General features: G+C 37.0%; 1 protein-coding gene across 2 annotated transcripts in view; it reads right to left on the bottom strand.

Annotated features, from left to right (window-relative positions):
- CTNND2 (catenin delta 2) overlaps positions 1-21,486 on the bottom strand; it is a 396,723-nt gene that overhangs the window by 119,966 nt on the left and 255,271 nt on the right. For both annotated transcript variants that reach the window (XM_053466296.1, XM_053466295.1), the window contains one exon: positions 3,865-4,059. In XM_053466296.1, coding sequence (XP_053322271.1) covers positions 3,865-4,059 — 195 coding nt within the window. The remainder of the gene's footprint in view (positions 1-3,864; positions 4,060-21,486) is intronic.

The following is a 21,486-nucleotide window of genomic DNA, read 5'->3' as shown; positions in this document are numbered from 1 at the left end:
TCATATTATTTACTATTAAAAAAAGTATAAAATATGGTGAAAAATTTAGAAAAAAATGACTGTTTCTAACTTTTAGTTGAAAAATCTTTTACTCATCTATAAAAGGTAATAAAAAAACCTGCTAAATAGATTCTACTATTTGTCCTGAGTTTAGAAATACCCAATGTTTTTATGTTTTTTTTGCTTTTTTCTACACATTATGGGGCAATAAGTACAGGTAGCGTTTTGCTATTTCAAAGCCATTTTTTCTGAATCTGGTAATTCTTCCCCCCATGTGCCATTTTGGGTATCTTTGAACCCGGCCAATGCAATTTACCCCATCAAGTCATATATTTTTGAAAACTAGACAGCCCAGGGTATTCCAAATGCTAGTATTTTAACCCTTTCCAAGCACTTATTCTACCATCAGCCTTTGTCAAACTTTATGGTAGTAATTTTTTTGCATTTGTTTTTTCACACACATTTTACTTCAGGTATGAATAAACAGGTTCTGGTATATGTCACTATCATAAAACACCCCAATATGTGTTTAGCAACATCTCCTGAGTACAGCGATACCTCACATGAATGATTTTGCCTGGCTGTTTGGGGGCAAAAGGGCCACATTTGGGGCATGCGCATTTTCAATGTTGAACTTTGGCATTTGGGGATCCACTGCCCATGCCCTATTTGGTACATCTTTGAGCCGGGCCATTTCAGTGTGCCCAATAAACCCATATATTTTTGAAAACTAGACACCTCAGGGTATTTCAAATGCTAGTATTTTAACTCTTTCCATGCACCATATCTACCACCAGTCTTTGTCAAACTTTATGGTAGTCTTTTTTTATGCATTTGTTTTGTCACACACATTTTACTTCAGGTATGAATTAAAAAGTTCTGGTATATGTCACTATCACAAAACACCCCAATATGTGTTCAGCAACATCTCCTGAGCGCAGTGATACCCCACATGAATGATTTTGCCTGGCTGTTTGGGGGCAAAAGGGCCACATTTGGGGCATGCACATTTTTCAATGTTGAACTTTGGCATTTGGGGATCCACTGCCCATGCCCTATTTGGTACATCTTTGAGCCGGGCCATTTCAGTGTGCCCAACAAAACCATATATTTTTGAAAACTACACACCACAGGGTATTTTAAATGCTGGTATTTTAACTCTTTGCATGCACACCTTTTACCACCAGCATTGTTTCAAAGTTTGCAGTAGTATTTTTGTGTGTGTATTTTTCCCACACACACCTACTTTATGTATGAATTTACAGCTCCTGGTATATGCCGCTGTCACACGACACCCCAATATGTGTTCAGCAACATCTCCTGAGCGCAGTGATACCCCACATGCATGGGTTTGTCATTTTTTGGGGAACTAAAAGGCCACATTTGGTACGTGTGCATTTTTCTAATTGGAAATTAGATGTGTGGCCATCCTTCCCCCCGTGTTAATTGGGACATTGTTGAACCCGGCCAATTCAATTTACCCCATCAAATCATACCTTTTTTAAAAGTAGACACCCCACGGGCATTTAATATGCCAGTATTTTAACTCTTTCCATGCGAGAATTGTTTTAAGCTAATATGCAAATTTTAGGACTTGCTCACAAAAATATATTTTTTATATATATATTTTATTTTTTTTTTGCCTTTTTTAAAAAAAAAATGTAACATTTTTTTTCAACTTGGAGGTTCCCCTGATAGTGACATCAGTGGGAAATGATTTTTACATTTTACTGTTTTTTTACTATTTTTTTCTAATTATTATTAATTTTATTTTATTTTTTAATTTATTTTTACTAATCACACTGTGATTAGAAAGCTGGGCTCCATTGACTTGCATGGTGAATGCAGTACCTGTATTCAACCTGCAAGTGGAGCCAGAGTTCTCTAGATGTCTGGAGACCATCTAGCGAACTTTAAAACTTGCTTGTTTCTCTTGCAGGGCGGCGGCCATCTTGCTTGATGGCGAAGATCACCGGCAGCTGCGGCTGTGACCGCTCTCCGGAGCGGTCACAGCCCATCGAAAGGTAAGTGTTTGGTGTCGCTGGATGCCTCCTGATCGAGGCATTCCAGCGACACCATTAAGTTTAAACGCTTTTAAAACGGGCGTCCGCCGCCATACAAAGTATGGCGGATGCTGACGCCCCGTGGAGGGGCCAGAGATGGCCCCTTCGTGCCGATCGCGGCGTTGCTGAATGCCTCGAGGTCGAGGCATTCAGCAACGCTTTTTGGGTGCAGAAAGCGAAAGTAGGACCGGCAATTGTCGTTAAGGGGTTAAAGATATTAAAATTGTATAGATTTTTTCCCATTTCTAATAAACACAAATACAAATGTTGAAATGTAACCATTGCCAACAACACATGGAATACATGTTTGGCAGTAGGCCTCGGATGCCAACCACATATTTCATATTACCACCCAAAAAGTTCTCTAAAAGTGATTTTTGTGTTGAAGACCTGCCAAACAGTGTCTCGGCCAATCTGGATCTCTTATTATACCTCCATCAGAAATCTCATGGGTTTTAAATTTACACGCAAGACTACATGCATGTACGTGGGAGATTCAAGTTTACATTTAAACACAGTAACCATAAAGGAGGACATGAGAATGGTGTGGATTGCGTAGTGACCAGATGGCAGCATCTCTTAGAAATGAAATAAATGTCAGCAAGGATTGGTGCATGAGGGGGAAACCATCAATCCCTGCTTTCATGAAGGGATCAGATCTTCTTCCCATAAATATATTTAAAAAAGACACACACATTTTTATAAATATACATTTTTCTTAATTAAAGAAATAGAACGATTAACTCTTGTGTACTATAACTCTCAAGACCCTTAGCAAGAAGGATAATGAAGAGCATTGGATGCTGTTAACCACACAAGCACCTAAAATGCAAAAAGGGTGTCATAGCTGTGTAAGTTTATATAAAGTGGTGTAAATGTATATAAACATATAAAGTCTGCTTTTTTAGTACTATTGTGGCATTTAACTCCTATCTTATGTGTGTCTACCCTGAAATACTTAGCTTACTGTCACCTACATGGGCTTTGAGAGCAGTCTTCATTTGGGTACAACCACATATATCTGATAAATGTACTAACGGGGACAAAGCTTTTCAGAAAAATATCTTTCTTTGCTTGCCTTTGTACCTTGGAGGACTTTACATTGTTGGGCCATTAGTTTTATAAAAGACAATGAATAAAGTCCAATAACTATGGTGAGTAAAAAGCACGTTGATTAGACAGAATACAATAATTCTAGATTTATTGTCATTACATGTTCTGCTTGTAAGGCACATCCTTGTATGTAACAAAGGAAATGAAAAAGGGCCAATATTTTAGAAATTCTGGTGGAATATATAAGGAACAATCAAGAAGCAACAAAGATATTGGACTTATGCAATAGCATCACAGCACACATGATAATAACTGCGTTTGCACATTCCTATCCGCCTGTGGTTCCATTTACTTGGATTGTAATAGAAATGCAACATATTTAATATTTTTGTTAGGGTGGACATTGTTCTGAAAATCATTAACAAGCAATATTATAGACACTAGTAAATATATATATATATATATATATATATATACATACATACATTCTTTGAAATGTACTATTACTTTTGGCTGGAAAATGTATAGATTAAGAAAATTCTGATGGGATGTTTTGTCCACTGCAGAGTTGTTTTAGACCAAATGTTGCACACGTGTGAACATTAAAACTAAAAACCTTTCTACTATTGTGTTATTGTTAGATTCAATTTTACACAATTTGAATAATTTTACATTCAGTCTCTAGGAAGTATATACAACATACATACATATATTGATTCTCCTGTCATATCATATTCTCTAAGCTTACCTGTATTGGTGCGATATGAACTGGTATGGGCCGGCAGTAAAGGATCTCCCTGGCTTTGGCTAAGACTTCTCATTGGTGGCTTCTGATAAACTCTGTCTTCATAAATTGGATCTATATGATGTTCTGGTGACTGCAAGGCCCTCAGCTCAGAGCCCAAATGACTGTGCTGGCTGGTGTAAGATGCTCGAGACCCAGCTTTGAAAGAAAAACAAAAGGAACAAACGAACACAAGTTAATATAATAAATAAAGAATTCTTTCAAATGTAAACAAAACTCACGCTTATATTGCAGAAAATTGTATAAAATAGTACCATTGAATTCTGTTAACCTGGTTACTATAGTTTTGCAGCTGTCTAAAATTGAGTTAAAGCTGATTTTCCTGCATCACAGACTTTTCTCTTTTAAAGTCAATAAAAATTCAGCAACTCAGCAAGCCATGGGTGTACTCTGTTTCTAAAGAATGTTTTGGCATATTATATATTTTTTTCATAATGCAAATATCTTTATTTAAAAAAGAAGAGTATATTTATTCTGCAGCATGACAACAACCCCAAACATACAGCCAAAGTCATTAACCCCTTAAGGACCGGGCTCATTTTTCGTTTTCTACCCTGTGGGACCGAGGCTGTTTTGACACTTTTGTGGTGCTTGTGTTCAGGTGTAATTTTCTCCTCACCCATTTAGTGTACCCACATAAGTTATATATTGTTTTTTTCAGGACAAGATGGGCTTTCTTCAGATATCATTATTTTGATCATATCATCTTATTTACTATAAAAAAAATAAAAAAAAACATGGTGAAAAATTGAAAAAAAGACATTTTATGACTTTTATTTGAAAAATCTTTTACTCTCCTAAAAAAGCAAGTAAAAAAACTAGCTAAATAGATTCTACTACTTGTCCTGAGTTTAGAGATACCCAATGTTTTTATGTTTTTTTGCTGTTTTTTGTACGTTATAGGGCAATAAGTACAAGCAGCGTTTTATGATTTCCAAATCTTTTTTAACCCCTTCGTTCCCCTATAGACGTACCGGGACGTCCAAAAAACGCCCACAAAGAAACCCCTATGGACGTCCCGGTACGTCCAGCCCTTCGTGCAGCGTCAGGGACACATCCCCGCCGCTGCACGGGAGACCAGGCTGTCGTTTGACAGCCTGGACTCCCCACTGACAGCAGAAGCCGGCTTTGCCGGCTTTCTGCTGTCCGATCGCCTGTAACAGCTTCCGGCATGAAAGCCGGTAAGCTGTTACCGGTAAACTGCCCGATCGCGCGATCGCGCAGTTGCAAACGCGCGATCGGGCATTCCTTTCCGGGTTGCGTCACTGCTGACGTAACCCGGAAGGTCATCGGAGGACAGGAAATCCCCTGCGGGGATATCCTGCCCTCCGATGAGGCACAGAGACGCTACGATCTCTATGCAGGTCTGTGAGGACCTGCATAGAGATCACAGTGTGATCGGTGCAGGGGGATCGCGGGGAGGGGAGTGAGAAACCATCTCTCTCACTCCCCCTCCCGTCCTGTAACAGAAAAGCTGAAAAAAAAAACGGTTAGTCATTTAAAAATAATATTAAATAAATCATTAAAATAATAATATAAATAATACTAAAAAAATTATAATGTCAGCTGTGATGTCACTGTGACATCACTGGTATGTTCAGAAGGTCCCTAGGAGGACCTCTAACCATTAATGTGTAAAAAAAAATATATAAAAAATAAAAAAAATGTAAAAAAAATTAAAATTAAAAAAAATTAAAAAAAAATATAAAAAAAGATAATAAAAAAATTCTTAAAAAAACCTTACACCCCATTGCCCTAGCATAACATCTAGCCAGTATAACCCTCCTGCCCCCGTTCACAACCCCCAAACCCGTTAAGCCATAGGCATAAAAATTATACAAAATTGTAGACCTAATAGAACGCTCCCTGGTGCTGGGAAAGTCTGGAAAATCTATATAAATTAGGTATTTCTGAAATCAGGACACCTGAACTGATAAACTTGGAGGGGATTTTCCATCACTTTACCTAATTTTGTGAGGATTCAGAGGGAAAATGTAAAAAAAAAATCGTTTATTTTTCTAATCTTCGCTAGTTTTTACTAAATTTCTCATTCTAAATTTTCAGCTAATCATCCAACTATGGTATCAAACGAAAGCTCTATCTCTCCTTGAAAAAACAATATATAGTTTACATGGGTACACTATTCACAGGAACAGAGAATAATCGCTAAACCGACATACCCCAAAAATGGCAAAATTGCTCTGGGCTTTGAGGTACCAAAAACCCCTGGGATTGAAGGGGTTAACAAATCTGGTCATTCTGCCTCCATCTCCTCTTTGGAACATCTTTGAAGCCGATTAACTCAATTTAACCCCCTCAAACCATATATTTTTGAAAACTAGACACCCCAGGGTATTCCAAATGCTGTTATTTTAACCCTTTCCATGCACCAATTATACAACTACACTTTGTCAAACTTTGTAATAGTAATTTTTTTTATTTTTTTTTCCACACAAATTGTACTTTAGTTATAGATATACAGGTTCTGGTATATGTCACTATCAAACAACACCCCAATGTGTGTTCAGGAACATCTCCTGAGTACAGCGATACCCCACATGCATGGGTTTGTCAGATTGTTTGGCTGGTAAAAGGCTACTTTTGGGGCATGCGTAATTCAGGTGGTCATTTGGTCATTCTGCCTCCATCTCCTCTTTGGAACATCTTTGAAGCCGGTTAACTCAATTTAACCCATTCAAACCATATATTTTGGAAAACTAGACACCCCAGGGTATTCCGAATGCTGTTATTTTAACCCTTTCCATGCACCAATTATAGAACTACACTTTGTCAAACTTTGTAATAGTAATTTTTTTCACACAAATTGTACTTTAGTTATAGATATACAGGTTCTGGTATATGTCACTGTCAAACAACCCCCCAATATGTGTTCAGGAACATCTCCTGAGTGCAGTGATACCCGACATGCATGGGTTTGTCGGGTTGTTTCAGATTTAAAATGCCACATTTGGGAAGTGCGCCTTTTTTCTCCATTTTGGTCAGTCTGTACCAATGCCCTATCTGTGAGCTAGGCCACTCCAATTTACCCCATCAGCCATTTTTTTTATATATTCGACACCCCTTGGGTATTTGAAGTGCTTTTATTTTAACTCTTTGAGATTTTTGAGAAATTTTAGCACTTGCTCAAAATAATAAACTTTATTTTTTTATTTTTTTTATTTTTTTAATACTTTTTTTATATTTTTTTTTACACATTTTGCTGGTACTGGATGGTTCATCTAGTGACATCACTGCATAATTATTTTTAAATGTTAGCACATTTTTTTTTTTTTCCATTTTTTTATTTTTATTTTTTTTGAATATTTTACTAATCACATAGTGATTAGAAAGCTGGGCTCCATTGACTTGCATGGTTGAATACAGTACCTGTATTCAACCAGCAAGTGGAGCCAGTTCTCTAGAGGGTCTGGAGACCCTCTAGCGAACTTTTTCGTCTCTATTGTTTTATTTCCCGGGCCGCCGCCATCTTACTTGATGGCGAAGATCACCGGCAGCTGCGGCTGTGACCGCTCTCCGGAGCGGTCACAGCCCACCTAAAGGTAAGTGTTTGGTGTCGCTGGATGCCTCCTGATCGAGGCATTCCAGCGACACCATTTAAGTTTAGGAGGCGATCGTTGATCGCCTCCTAAACGCTTTTAAAACGGGCGTCCGCCGCCATACAATGTATGGCGGCTGTTGACGTCCCGGGGAGGGGCCAGACATGGCCCCCGATGCCGATCTCGGCCTTGCTGAATGCCTCGACATCGAGGCATTGCAGCAAGGCCGTTTAAGCGAAGAAAGTGATCATTGATCACTTTCTAAGCTTATTTAACTTTTTGACGGTTCAGGACCGTCAAAGGTCATTTAGTGACCTTCTTGTCATGACGGTCCTGAACCGGCAAAGGTCGCGAAGGGGTTAAGAACTTTATTCAGCATAAACAACAAATACTCCTGAACATCATAGAGTCTGTCTGGGATTACATGAAGAGAGAAGCAACCGAGGCTACCTAAATCCGCAGAAAACCTGTTTCCAAGATGTTTGGAACAATCTATCTTTCGAGTCCCATATAAAACTGTGTATTAGAAAAATCAAGGTGCTTTGCAGGCAAAGGGTAGTCATGCAAAATATTGATTTGATTTAGTTTTTTTTTCTTCTGTTCGCTCACTTTGCATTTTGCTAAATGATAAAGATAAACAACTAACATGTCAATATTTGGGAGTAGTCTTACTTTACAGAATTCTTTTCCCACAACTGCCTAAAACTTTTGCACAGCACTGTACATCTATGTGAACGCTCGTGACTATTTATAAGAATGCTTTGCCTCCCAATGTCACTTGGTAGGACCTAAATTCAAATTCCTCTTTCCCCCCCTTTCCTCTCCTGATGTCCCTCTTTGTTTGACATGATTGTATCACAGCATTCTATAGCTCTCAACTGCATAAAAAATGTGCACATAAATAAAATAAAATGTGTTTTTATATAAAAATTTTAAAGTAAAACACTTTATTTGCCTACAAATATCTTATACACAACCATTAATAGATCACAGCTGCACTTAAAGTTGTGCCCTATAATCATGTCTCTAACCACGACCTATGAAACACAATTGTCCATATTCAGTTTGGAGAGTATGTGTCTGGAAATGAGTCCTGGTGGCTTCTCATCTGATGCATTAAACACAGTGGAGGTCTGCATGAGATCCCAAACTGATTAATCAGCGTCTCTACCTGATTCTCTACTTACTAAAGTTGGTTGAGGAAAATAAAAACGTAACTATACAAAAAATTAATTTATGTAAATTAAGTCTATTCAGCAATTTATTTTAGCAATAGTTGCAGGTCGTTTTTTTCATTTGTGTTTTTCTTTGAAGTACTCATTTTAGGACTGTTTCAGGTGTTATGAGATAGCTCCATAATGAAGCATTTATCAGTATGTATCATAACTATTTAAAATATACCTATGAAGCTATCTATTTTATTGGCTGGTACATGATATAAAACATAACTTTAGTTAATATAATATTTTAAAGTCAACCTTCACGATTAGCCCAATTTTTTCAATACCTAGAATTTTGTCTTTGTGGAATATCCACAGAATTAGAAATGTCAGCAAGCAGATAAGTATACCAGCTTGATACAATAGTAGAAGTTATCAGCTGGTCCAAGACCTTCCTCAAACCATCACATGATGTGTGAGGAGGACAGATGTATTACAAGTAGAAACCAGATGGTTATAGTTAGGGAGTGAACAGACTGGAACACATTTGGGCAACTTTATCTGAACTCTCAACAGAAGATAATTCTTTATTCAAATCAGGAATCTCTTGTGGAATAATAATTGTGATTTTTTTTGTGAATAATATGAATGCAAAAAAAAATTACTATTCAACTTATATATTGTATATAGTAGTTCAATCAGGAGAAAACTACTTTATTATAGAAAAATGTTACAACGTAAGTGTAATTGGATTTTATTGTCTTACAAACAAAAACCTACTTGACCACTGTAGTTTTTAACCCCTTAAGGACAATGGGCAGTCCCAAAACCCATTGACAACAATGCATTTTGAGCCCGTACAAGGGCATATTTTTTTTAATACAGTTGTGCTATTTTCCTTTTTAAAACAGTTCCACTATTTTTTTTTAATACTTTGAGTAAGCTGCATAGTAGACATTTGTATGTGTTCTAGCTCTGTTATCTTGACCCAATCCACTAGACAAACACCCTGATACCTTACCATACTGCCTGTGATAAACAATACAATGGCTCATTGCTAGTCACCCTGCCAGACACTGAATGTGCAATGAACGTCCATGGAGGATCGGACCTCATTTGCATTACCATATAGAACTCTCTTAGTGTGGTGTTTCAGCAGGGCCACCCAAAATATCACATAAAGATAAAGAAAGTTTATTGTAACAAAACGAGATAAAACCAGGTATTTTTTATTTCTAACCTACATTTTTGTTTCATTTATTATACGTATCATGACAACCTATGGTTAACATTTTGCCATAATGAGAAAAAGTTCCATAAAGATGTGTATATTACTGAATTGAAGGCTCCGACTAAAGCTGTCCACATGTGTGTCTCTTTAGAAGCCAAACATTAAACATGTGTTTGGGTTGTTAAACACAGAGCTTCACAGTTTGCTTTTAGTGTCTATGACCAAAGCCAATTCAATCATTGTCTGAATATGCACAAGATATTGCACTTCTGCAAGTAACAGTCAGATGATTTTAATTGTGTCACTGTGAAGAACAGGACTATAATGAAATATTTTGTGCCGTAAGTGCCACATTTAATAGATATTCTCTAGCTGGAAATGTATGCATCCAATTTGCTATGTTCATCTCCAGTATAATAAAATCAATAAAACTTTATGCTTAAACATTTTGATAAAACTGCGGAATTAAAATGGCCATGAAAATAGAGTACAGAAATCATTTACCTCCCCTACTTAACATTGATTTATGAGTTGCATGTTTTTTAACATCTTTTTTTTTTTCCAGCCTGCACCATAATACTTAAGCTGGGCAGGTTTTTTAATGAAATCTCTGGATTTCTCCTTTTCAAACGCCTTCATAAAATTCCAGCAAGCTATGTACAACATTAAAATACATAATGCAAAGGCAGGTCAAATGATTAACATCTGCCCTTTAAACTGCCACAAATTCCGATGTATGCAATTAATATCCATGCTAACACACACACACACACACACACACACACACACACACACACACACAGAAGTGCACTTGCACCAAGACTTTGGAAGTCTTTAACATAAGAGCACACTCCCTTTCCATCCCTCCCTGAATTCTTATCCCCAATATCTCTCTAACATCTAGCATTTTAACATTCACCTTTCTTGTTTTGTGAATAGCAAAAATCCTGATGCTAGTGGTAAAAGATGAGGAATACCTGAGAGAGTTAGTAGAACAATGCTGGAGCCTATGCAGAAAGTGGGGGGCATTGATTGGGGGACATTAAAGAGATAGCTGTTGTGAGATGTAGTAGTCCTCAGAAGTGACGACCTTCCTAGTGTCTCAATTACACAAAAGGTTTTGCTATGTATACAAGAGCATCTTGTTGTGGGTTAGCCTATGCATGTGTGTGAGCAAGCATGGGTGCATGATTGAGTGTCTATAGGAATCGAAATACTTCTTAAAAATTCACATTGGGGGTTTTCATTTTTGAACTTGGATGCAAGCACGTTACTGTGATTTTATGCAGGATATTAGGATAATGAGAATATCATATTTTTTTATGAAAAAAAGAGTAAAAAAAGGAGGTGGATATTACAGCATAGTAGCAGTTTCTTGATCTGACACGAAAGTTGATTTTACTCATTTTAGCGGCACAGAATAATCACAAATATTGCTGTATCAAATTCTGAGTCTAAGAATCATTATAGTCACATACTTGTTAAAACTACAAGGCATGCTTTGATATGAGCAACCTTTAACTGAGCGCAAGATTCTGTACTAGCTTCTTATGACTGTTTGCTATATCTTAAGGTTTTTTAATGTATGTATTTCCCATAGGTTCAGCAGCATATACCGGTAGTTAGCTTTGTAGAAACATAAATGGAACAGTTCTGTTGTTAACAAGCTACCACACTTTTTTTTTAATTAGTGTACTTCATGTTTCCTTCTCTAGTCTTTATAATTATTTTGTACTTGGTCTATCTGTTATTATTTTCCCCAATGCAGAAAATAGTCCATAGCTTTAATTCTCTACAGTGTCTGGTCATAAATTATATATTAAATTGATACAAAATAGTTACTATGTAAGGCAATACCTGAAATCTCTACAATATAACCAGCCATTGGTGGACAGTCCCAGCTTTTCCCATACAGCTAAAGAACTACTGGCCCGGTGATCAAACACTCTCCAGGATCCATATGCTACAATGATATAAGCTGGGGGCATTATACAATATGCTTTGCATTGCACTCGATGCTTTAAAGCACCTGTAGTCTGTTAGATAAGAAATCCCTTAAGAAAATAGTTACTGCCATTGGCATTAAAAATGTAAAAATTAGGAGAATAACGTGTCTATCCTAAAAAACTGTAAAACTACATAGTACTTCATTGGAGTAATGTATACATTATATAAGTAATGTACTAGAGATGGAAAATAGTCTTTGGAAGCATCCTCATTGACATACTGTGCCAAGTAGTGTTGCCGGGTATTGCACACACTGGAAAATGCTTAGGTGCAACATGGTGTTTCTAGATACAATTCACATTGTAAACACAAGGTGGCACTGGAGAGCACAAATAGCATACACAGTATGCAGTAGCAGATCCCAGTAGATCCTTTTTGTAAAGTGCTTTTGTGTGAAATAACCTGCAATAGCGCGTGCCTTGTCCCTTTACTGTATCTGGCCTTTTAGCTTTAGCTAAAACACTAGGGTGCCAACGCCACAAAAGAGTAACCTCTGGGATCAATCCTTAATACATATACTTTGGGAGAATGTCCTTGAATGAATGTAAGTTGACTTCAAGAGTGGTGTAAGGAATCCGTATCAGGAAAGTAAATAAGCATCAGCTGTCTTACTAAAAGACAGTGACAATGAAGTTTGTGTCACAGATCTCCAAACCAGAGATAACGTAATCATTATATAGGTTGGGGGGGGGGTTGATATTAACCCATCGCCTTTAACCTTTGCAAGATATTCCTAATTTACATGCAGTGATCCAAATAATAAATTCTTATTTGTTTAAAGCAAGCAAGATATTACTGTCTCCTTTTCCTGGGATATCCAGCTGTGCATGCTTGTCATTAACAAAACCTTCAAGTGTCCTTCTGTGTCTAGCATTTCCATAACTGAGACTTTTTTTCTTGCAATCAGTGAGGCAAACCACTTTTAATGTGAAATTCTGCTTGGTTAGGTACGACCAGTCAACATCCTATTGTCACAGCTCAATTCAACCAAATATGTTAGAAGAAAACATTTATGCATAAGTAAAGGGTGTTGCAAGATGTTCTAATGGAAGTTGAAATTCAGCCCTTTTTCCTGCTATCACCACGTCTATTACGGAAGGATATCCCTTGCTCGTGCTATTTTATGTCTAGAAGCTTTAGAACTACCGATTGAAGAAGAAAGTAGATACAGACCAAATAAACATATCTCAAGCCTCAGAGACCAATACAGCAAAAATAGTAGTGGTCCATTTAGGTGGGACATAAAAGCAGCAACAATAATTCAGCATTACACAAACCCAGTCCCTTTTATAAATATAGCTTCTTTTTTATGTGATTGTGTGACAGCATCAAAACACAAATATTACAATATATGTAAATATTAGGAACTGTTCTACAAATGTGCATCATTACATCAAACTCCCTACTTAAAAAATGCATGAGAAGCAAATTATTGTCAGCCATGGAATTTGAAATCATAATTTATTTGTATTTAACCAATGGATATTAACATGTATATCTGAATCCTTATTTGGTTTAACCAATGGATATTAACATGTATATCTGAATCCTTATTTGTATTTAACCAATGGATATTAACATGTATATCTGAATCCTTATTTGTATTTAACCAATGGATATTAACATGTATATCTGAATCCTTATTTGGTTTAACCAATGGATATTAACATGTATATCTGAATCCTTATTTGGTTTAACCAATGGATATTAACATGTATATCTGAATCCTTATTTGGTTTAACCAATGGATATTAACATGTATATCTGAATCCTTATTTGGTTTAACCAATGGATATTAACATGTATATCTGAATCCTTATTTGGTTTAACCAATGGATATTAACATGTATATCTGAATCCTTATTTGTATTTAACCAATGGATATTAACATGTATATCTGAATCCTTATTTGTATTTAACCAATGGATATTAACATGTATATCTGAATCCTTATTTGGTTTAACCAATGGATATTAACATGTATATCTGAATCCTTATTTGGTTTAACCAATGGATATTAACATGTATATCTGAATCCTTATTTGGTTTAACCAATGGATATTAACACATATATCTGAATCCTTATTTAAGTACTAAGTATATAAGACATATCTATTATATTATTTGCAAGTTATTCTTTTGACCAAGTGGGTGTGAATATACGTATTTCTGAGAATGCTTTCTTTTTGCTGTAATTGTTTGTAGGAAACCGTGTTGTTGAAGATGCATTCATGACCTGAGATGTGAAGAGACAGGGAATAAACCTAATTTATATTATGTTTAGTTATTATGAACTGTGGTGTGTAAATAGTGGAGTTTTCCATTGTAACATGATAGGAATATGTTTATTGACTTCCACTATATTTTTTATGCTTGTACAGACTACAGCACCTTTAGATAAATCCCAATGGTGAGACTTTCTATTATTATAGAAAAATAACAACAGAAATGTTTATATGGTATACACTCTGAAATATTTCCCATAAGTAAATAGATTTGCTAGTACCTACATTATTACACATATAATTATTTCCAAATAATATTTCTTAAACAGGAAATAATGGTAAACAAGGGAGTCGGGTGTTGAACCGTAACTATACAGGCAAGAAGGTACATGTCTCCAAGTAGAAGTAAATACATGTATACCGGTCACAATGGCACAGCCATGAACAGTATACTGTACACATATTTTTTAATCTCTGTTTATTGAAAAATCCTGAACCATGTGTACACCAGTCGAGGTGTGTACATCACATGGGATACACATACATAAATAAAAACACACGGGGACACATATACATATGATTTGTCTAGCCCTGAACAATTATTTTGTGCACCTGGTAGATATGCTTAGAACCACAATTGTCACAGAACTGCAGCAGTAATTCGGCAGCTGTCAAGAATTTTGTAAAATAGCCTCTTCTAAGAAACTGGTTATATTGGTTACTAAGACACTTGGCGCAAGCTGAATATATAATTTCAGTTATGGTTTTGTTTAATTCAGTTGACTAGATCTGTGGACGCTTTGTTCTAGAAGAACACTAATTGTCCAGGATTAGATTTTTAGGGTTGACCTTGTTAGAAAACCATAGGACAGGGGCGTCCAACCTGCGGCCCTCCAGCTGCTGCAGGACTACATTTTCCATCCTCCTCAGCCAGCCCCTTAGCTGAGAGAGCATTATGGGAGATGTAGTCCTGCAGCAGCTGGTGGGACGCAGGTTGGACGCCCCTGCCATAGGATATAAATATAGGTAAAATGTCATGATAACAAACATTTTCAAAGTACATTGCCCAAGGTTCATTAATGTATTACATCTTAAAAGAAACCAATGGCTCACACAAGCTTTGCAATTACAAAGGTAAAAAAGTGGCCCAATCTGGTTCATATTTAACAAATCCCTTGCATATTAAGTTGAATAACACTATATTCTACAGGATCACCAATACAAGGTTTAAGGGCTTCGCTACAAATTTAACTGACATATCCAAATCATTTCTGCTGAATAGTTCCTGTTCTGTAAATCATAGTCAAGTTATCATTCGATTAAGCTCTTAACCCACCTACTGAGGAAATGAGTTGATATTGGGATGCTATCCCCGATAATCAGGAGAGAGCCATCTACTGTGGTATGTACGTAGAAAGACAAAAAACGATTTGCTGCTTTCCCATGACTATAAGATACTACTCTTATCTGCCATCTTCTGCAAAAACTTGATCTGTGGCATGTGGGCAGGTTAAACCTGGTTTTCCTTGTTCCATAAATTTCACATACATACCGATATATAGAAAAATAAGTGGAAAAGCTGATACAGCGAGGGAATTTAAACATGCATGGGATAAGCATTTGACTATACTAAATCTGAGATGAGACAAAGTACTGATTAAGGTCAGAAGGGCTGAATGTTTCTTATCTGCCTTCAAATTCTGTTTCTAACTTTCAGAAGGAGGGACAGTTATTCACAGTTGTATGCACTATTTTTAAAGTGAATAATACAATGTACAAAAAAGTAGAATGTGTAAAAGTACAGAATTGTTTTGCTATTACATGTGAACCTAGAGACCTATAAACCTTATATTTAAATAGCGTTATCTGAATGGCAACAATCAAAGTTTTTGTGTAACTACTTGCCTGCCTGAAAAATCCATAGGTTGTTACTTTATAGTACACAACCCTTATTGTGTCTATTGTGATTCTTTTATGACACTCATCCCTTTGTATCAAATTGGACACCTCTGATCTAAAAGATTATTGTATCCTCGTCTTCTATTAGAGATTATTGTTCATAATACCTAAAAAGACCTTATCTACTTAGCACAAAGGGGGTCTGTGAATACTGATCAACATTTTCTGTGAACAACTCACTCCTGTTATCAATAATTATTTCAAAGAGCCTGGCATGATGTTGGATTAAGAAGCACAAATGGAGATATGTGGGAATTGATATTGTTTCTAATCTTTTCTTTTCTTTTTTGTTCTTTAAGTGATAAACAAATTGATCTGTACCTACAGTGTTTATTGTAGCCATGATTAATTGGTTTTCAATACATACTTGAGCACACTTTTGATGATTAATCCCCTTTTCTTCTATAGACAGAGAAAATGTGTATTTGACACATATTTGGAAGAGGGAGAAGAACAATGAGTGGGATCACAGACAACAGTACTGACTTTGCCTTAAGTAATCTATTCATATCAATTTAATAATTTTGTCGTTTTTGTAACCTGCCTGCCCCAAAGCTTAAACAACCTCTATGTAATAAGTACCTTAGCATATAACAACCATGTAACATATTATTACTGATCTATATGTGAGCACTGATTTATTGTAATGTATTCTGATATTTGTTCAGTTAGTGTTTTTGCAGAGGTATCGATGTAAAATGTTAGGAACATCTATCTGATGTTTAGCAGATGCCTCTAAAATTGACAATATTCTGAATGTTGTAATTAAAAATCGAACGTTTCAACAAAGCAGTATTCTCTGCAAGGCAGACTAGACTTTTTTTGCAGAGACATGTTCTGAGGTACAGAAAAAAGCTGAAAGACCTAGTTGAAGTTCAACCTATTCTTGTCTGCGACCCATGCATTTTAATCATGGTCCACCAGTTTTCAAGCATGTTCCAGGTCAAGTAAATGGTTACGCACATTATTTCAAATAAATACAGCTTTAGTAATTGTTGCTGTGTCTTATAATATCTGCTTCCATTTGCTAGACCTTAATATACTTTTTAATGTACCTTTTGGATGAGAGATTCAACACCTGTTCATAAATGAAGATATATATTCTGCCTTGCTCTACTGCACAAAATATATACATGAATATGCATATAATATTTTATTTCATATTCTGTTTTTATAGAGATCAAAAAGAAAAGTCTGAATGTCAAACACAAGATGAGGATTCTGATGCAGATCTCATGCTATTTAAGTGTTGTATACTAAAAAAAAGTGTCTGTTAAGAAATGATGTGGTTATTAGACAGGCTGTTGTCTGGCAGAATTCCCAGCTTAGCACATCAATGCAAGGGAATTAAAAATAAAACTGTAGTTTAGCTGTGCCTTGGTGTTCAACAATGTTAACAGTGTTTCTCTACTAATCTGATGCTGCTAATCGTTAATGGCCAATAATGGCTATCATGATTTTGTTTAACAACATTAAGATGACTCAAGAAGAGCATATTCTGCAAAGGAATATTTGTGTTTAGTATTGTCAGCAAGCCTTATTTGGAAAGTTAATGCCACAACCAGAATATGCATGTAAGCATCATTTTGGATTGGACAAACACTGGGCACAAGATAGAGTTCCTGCAATGCAAGTAGGGGACACTGGAGGGGAACAATCTCCAATGATGTAGGAGGTTAACTTTGTATGTTTCTTAATGAAAGCATCTTTAAACAGGTTATGGTAAATTAAAAAGTCGATAGTCTTTAATATAATGTTACATATGTAAATGTATTTGCTAATAAGCTGTTTTTTTTAAAAAAAATAGGTATTGAATATCATACTGCTTTGTCACACTGTACAGAATATTCTTTCAAACTCAAAGTTGATGTCTATATAGCAATAATGCTTAACGGGGAAGTCACTGTGATGTATACATAAATCTAGATTAGAATTGAAGGAAACATGGTTTTATTTAATTTTGTTCCAATAAACTTTCTTTACCTGCAGACTGCCAATGTTGTCAGCCATGTGATATTTTAGGTGATTTTGCCTGCTCAAATACCACACTGAGGTGATACTTTATGACATGTAAAAAGGTTACATTGGACAGAGCAGGTGGAACAGCACCTTTAAACAGTACAGATGCTAGATTCCTTGATCACCAACCAGTTGTAATGTGTATCTACCCCACAGCTGCTTGTACAGAGCACCAGGGTCCAGCTGTTGTCCCTTGGGTACACAGAGATCTGACAGCCATATGTTCTCCCTCTATAGATTGTGATGAAACAGGATTTTTGACTCCACAACTACAGGTCTCTATAACAATCCTCCCTTTCCAAGTGCAGGGTCTTAGGATTGGAGGCAGAGTCGTCCTTTATATAGGGCTCCAGGCCTGTACTCTCACCTGTCATGCATGCATATCTGTCGCATTGCTGTAAATAAGCTTGTTCTTTGGCCTTGTGATAGTACCGGTAGTAGAATCACCCTGGGCCCTACACCCCACTATGGACAGCCCTGAGGAGTTATTGCATTACCTTATCCCAGCCCTTACCAACATTCAAGCACATGCAGGACAAGTTAGCAATTATATAAACATTTGTGTCAACAGAGGTATAGAACTCTTGGTCCCAAACCAACCCTCAAAGAAAGGTAGGCAAGCATGCTAGAAGTGTATTTTGTATTTTGAGGGGCAGTAGGCAAACGAAATAGTACTTGAGGGGAGGAAAAAAATGAAACAAGACTGGTGGATGAGAGAAAATGGGAAGCCAGTAAGGTTAGAAAGAGGGAAAGTACAAATGTGTATTGAAGGTGACAATATGATAAGGCTGCAATGAGGAGACAGAGAAGAAGGAAGGACAGAACTAGAAAAAGTTGATTTTATGTGAGATGGAAAAGATAGCAAAAGGGGTCTAAAATTTCAGTGCACCGGAGAATAAATGTCATGTTTTACCGCCACAGGGGATGTTTTGAAAAACTGATCATAAAGAGCTACACACATAATTAGACGCAATGTCTTTACATTGCATTAATTCAGGAAATTCAACTGACTATTTATGCCTCCTTTGGAAATAGGCCTCTAGTTTCTAACAAAACAAAATACAGTATATTGACCAGAAAGAGTATTAAATACTTAAAGGAAAACATATCTGAAGAGAGCTAAGAGGTCTTATTCTATGACTGGCTGCTTTAAGGTATCAATAACTTTTAATAATGTTACCTACACTGAAATATAGTAATAACCATTTTTTGTAACACATTTCTCCCACCAAACAGCGTTTTGCTTACTTAACTAAAAAAAAAAACCAGACAAGTCTTTAGGAAGTGGTTTTAGAACAGAGTCACCATAGGTTAAGATTGGCCAATCATAAATCTGTTATCAGACACAATTTATTGTCAGTGGATATTAGATTTGTTCTGCAGGACTGGAGCTGCCCTTGATGAATATAATGTCAATGAGATAAGCAGGATATTAGCTTGGTGGAAAGCGGAGAATAAAGGTGAAGACAATTCAGGGGGTAAAGCAGATATAATAATAATGGCTAAAGTTGTTTAAAGCAAGTAAACATGATACGGGAACACTACTTTAATAAATAACTGTAAATACTGAACAACTTGTTAAAGATATTCCTTGTACCACACAGACATTAAGCAAACTAAGCCTCAATAAGAAATTAAAAATTAGGGTACATAATACTGACTGCAATTAGATACAAAAAATACCCCTCGTCTTAAATTCAAGGTCGTCTTATAATCAGACCTCAAATAGAGGTCTGACTACAAGACTAAGATCCAGATCCCCCGCAGCACTGCAGGGGACCTGGATCCTCCTCTCTGTCAGCCGGTACTTCTGCTGGGGCTTCTATGATGGAGGGCTAGCATCACATGACCTTCCAGTGCTCCACCATAGAAGCCCTGGCGGAAGTGCCGGCAGCAGCGGATGTTGTCTTGCACATCCCGCAGCTGGTAAACGTTTGCACACAGACAACCTCCGCTGCTGCCGGCACTTCCACCTGCACTTCTATGATGGAGTGCGTGACATGACCTTCTGGTGCTCAGTCATAGAAGCCTCAGCGGAAGTACCGGCCAGCAGCAGCAGACCTCCACCGGCTGCTCCCACTAGACACCAGGGAGTCTGAAGCACAGGGACAAGTCAAGGGATGCATCGGTAAGTCGGGGTATGTGGGGGATATAATGGTTTTCTGGAGGCAGAGTGGCATATAGGGGGTGTATAAGGAATATCTGGGGCAGAGTGCCAAATAGGGGGTTAAAAGGCATTTCTGGGGCAGAGTGGCATGTCAGGGAGGCAGAGTGGCATATAGGGAGTGTATAATGCATGTCTCGGCTGCAGAGTGGCAAATTGGGGGTTAAAAGGCATTTCTGGGGCAGAGTGGCAAATCAGGGAGGCAGAGTGGCATATAGGGGGTATAAGGCATATCTTGGGGGGCTAGATGTGTATAACTGGGGTAAATAAAAGGAAATAAAAACAAAAAAAATCATTTTTCTCAATCATAGTTTGTATTAAATATGAAAACATAGTTTACATGTGAATTAATATTTGCATAACAACCATGTTTTATAATAGATTCTATTGGTTGTTCCCCTCTAATTTTTTGCTTCTGGTTCCCAATATGCAGTTAGAGGCCCAAAATAGTTGTAGCAAATGCTGAACTCATTTGGAGAACTACACAGAACATCAATCTACAGTATAAGCACCATTATTTTTTGTGTGCATCACTTTCTTTGACAATCAAATGTAACAACAATACATAACAATATTACTATTTGTTTAATATACCGTATTTGCTCGATTATAAGACGACCCCGATTATAAGACGACCCCCCAAAATCAAAATATTAATTTAGGAAAAAAACAAAAAGCCTGAATATAAGACGACCCTATAGGAAAAAAAGTTTTACCAGTAAATATTAATTCATGTAAATATATTTTTTAAATTTCCTTTTATTTGCCAACCTGCCCCCCCCAGTTATGCCACTGTACCCCCAGAAATGCTTTATACCCCCCCTATTTGCCACTCTGCCCCATGATATGCCTTATACCCCTATATGCCACTCTGGCATATAGGGGGTTAAAAGGCATATCATGGGGCTGAGTGGCATATAGGGGGTTAAAATGCATTTCTGGAGGTATATATGCATATCATGGGGCTGAGTGGCATATAGGGGGTTAAAATGCATTTCTGGAGGTCCAGAAATGCATTTTAACCCCCTATATGCCACTCAGCCCCATGATATGCCTTTTAACCCAGCATGTACTGGCTGCCTTGGCTTGATAGGAGTGTGATTGCTGCTAACAGCAATCACACTCCTATCAAGCCAAGGCAGCCAGTACATGCTGGAACCTGGGGATGATAGTAGTGGGATTACAGCCTCCCTATGCCATGCTACAACCCCCACCCCCTTACACATCCATGCTATCACACACA

Source organism: Spea bombifrons, chromosome 5, assembly GCF_027358695.1.
Source record: "Spea bombifrons isolate aSpeBom1 chromosome 5, aSpeBom1.2.pri, whole genome shotgun sequence".
Lineage (NCBI taxonomy): Eukaryota > Metazoa > Chordata > Amphibia > Anura > Pelobatidae > Spea > Spea bombifrons.
The sequence above is the reverse complement of the archived record's forward strand: the minus strand, read 5'-3'. Positions and strand labels throughout refer to the sequence as shown.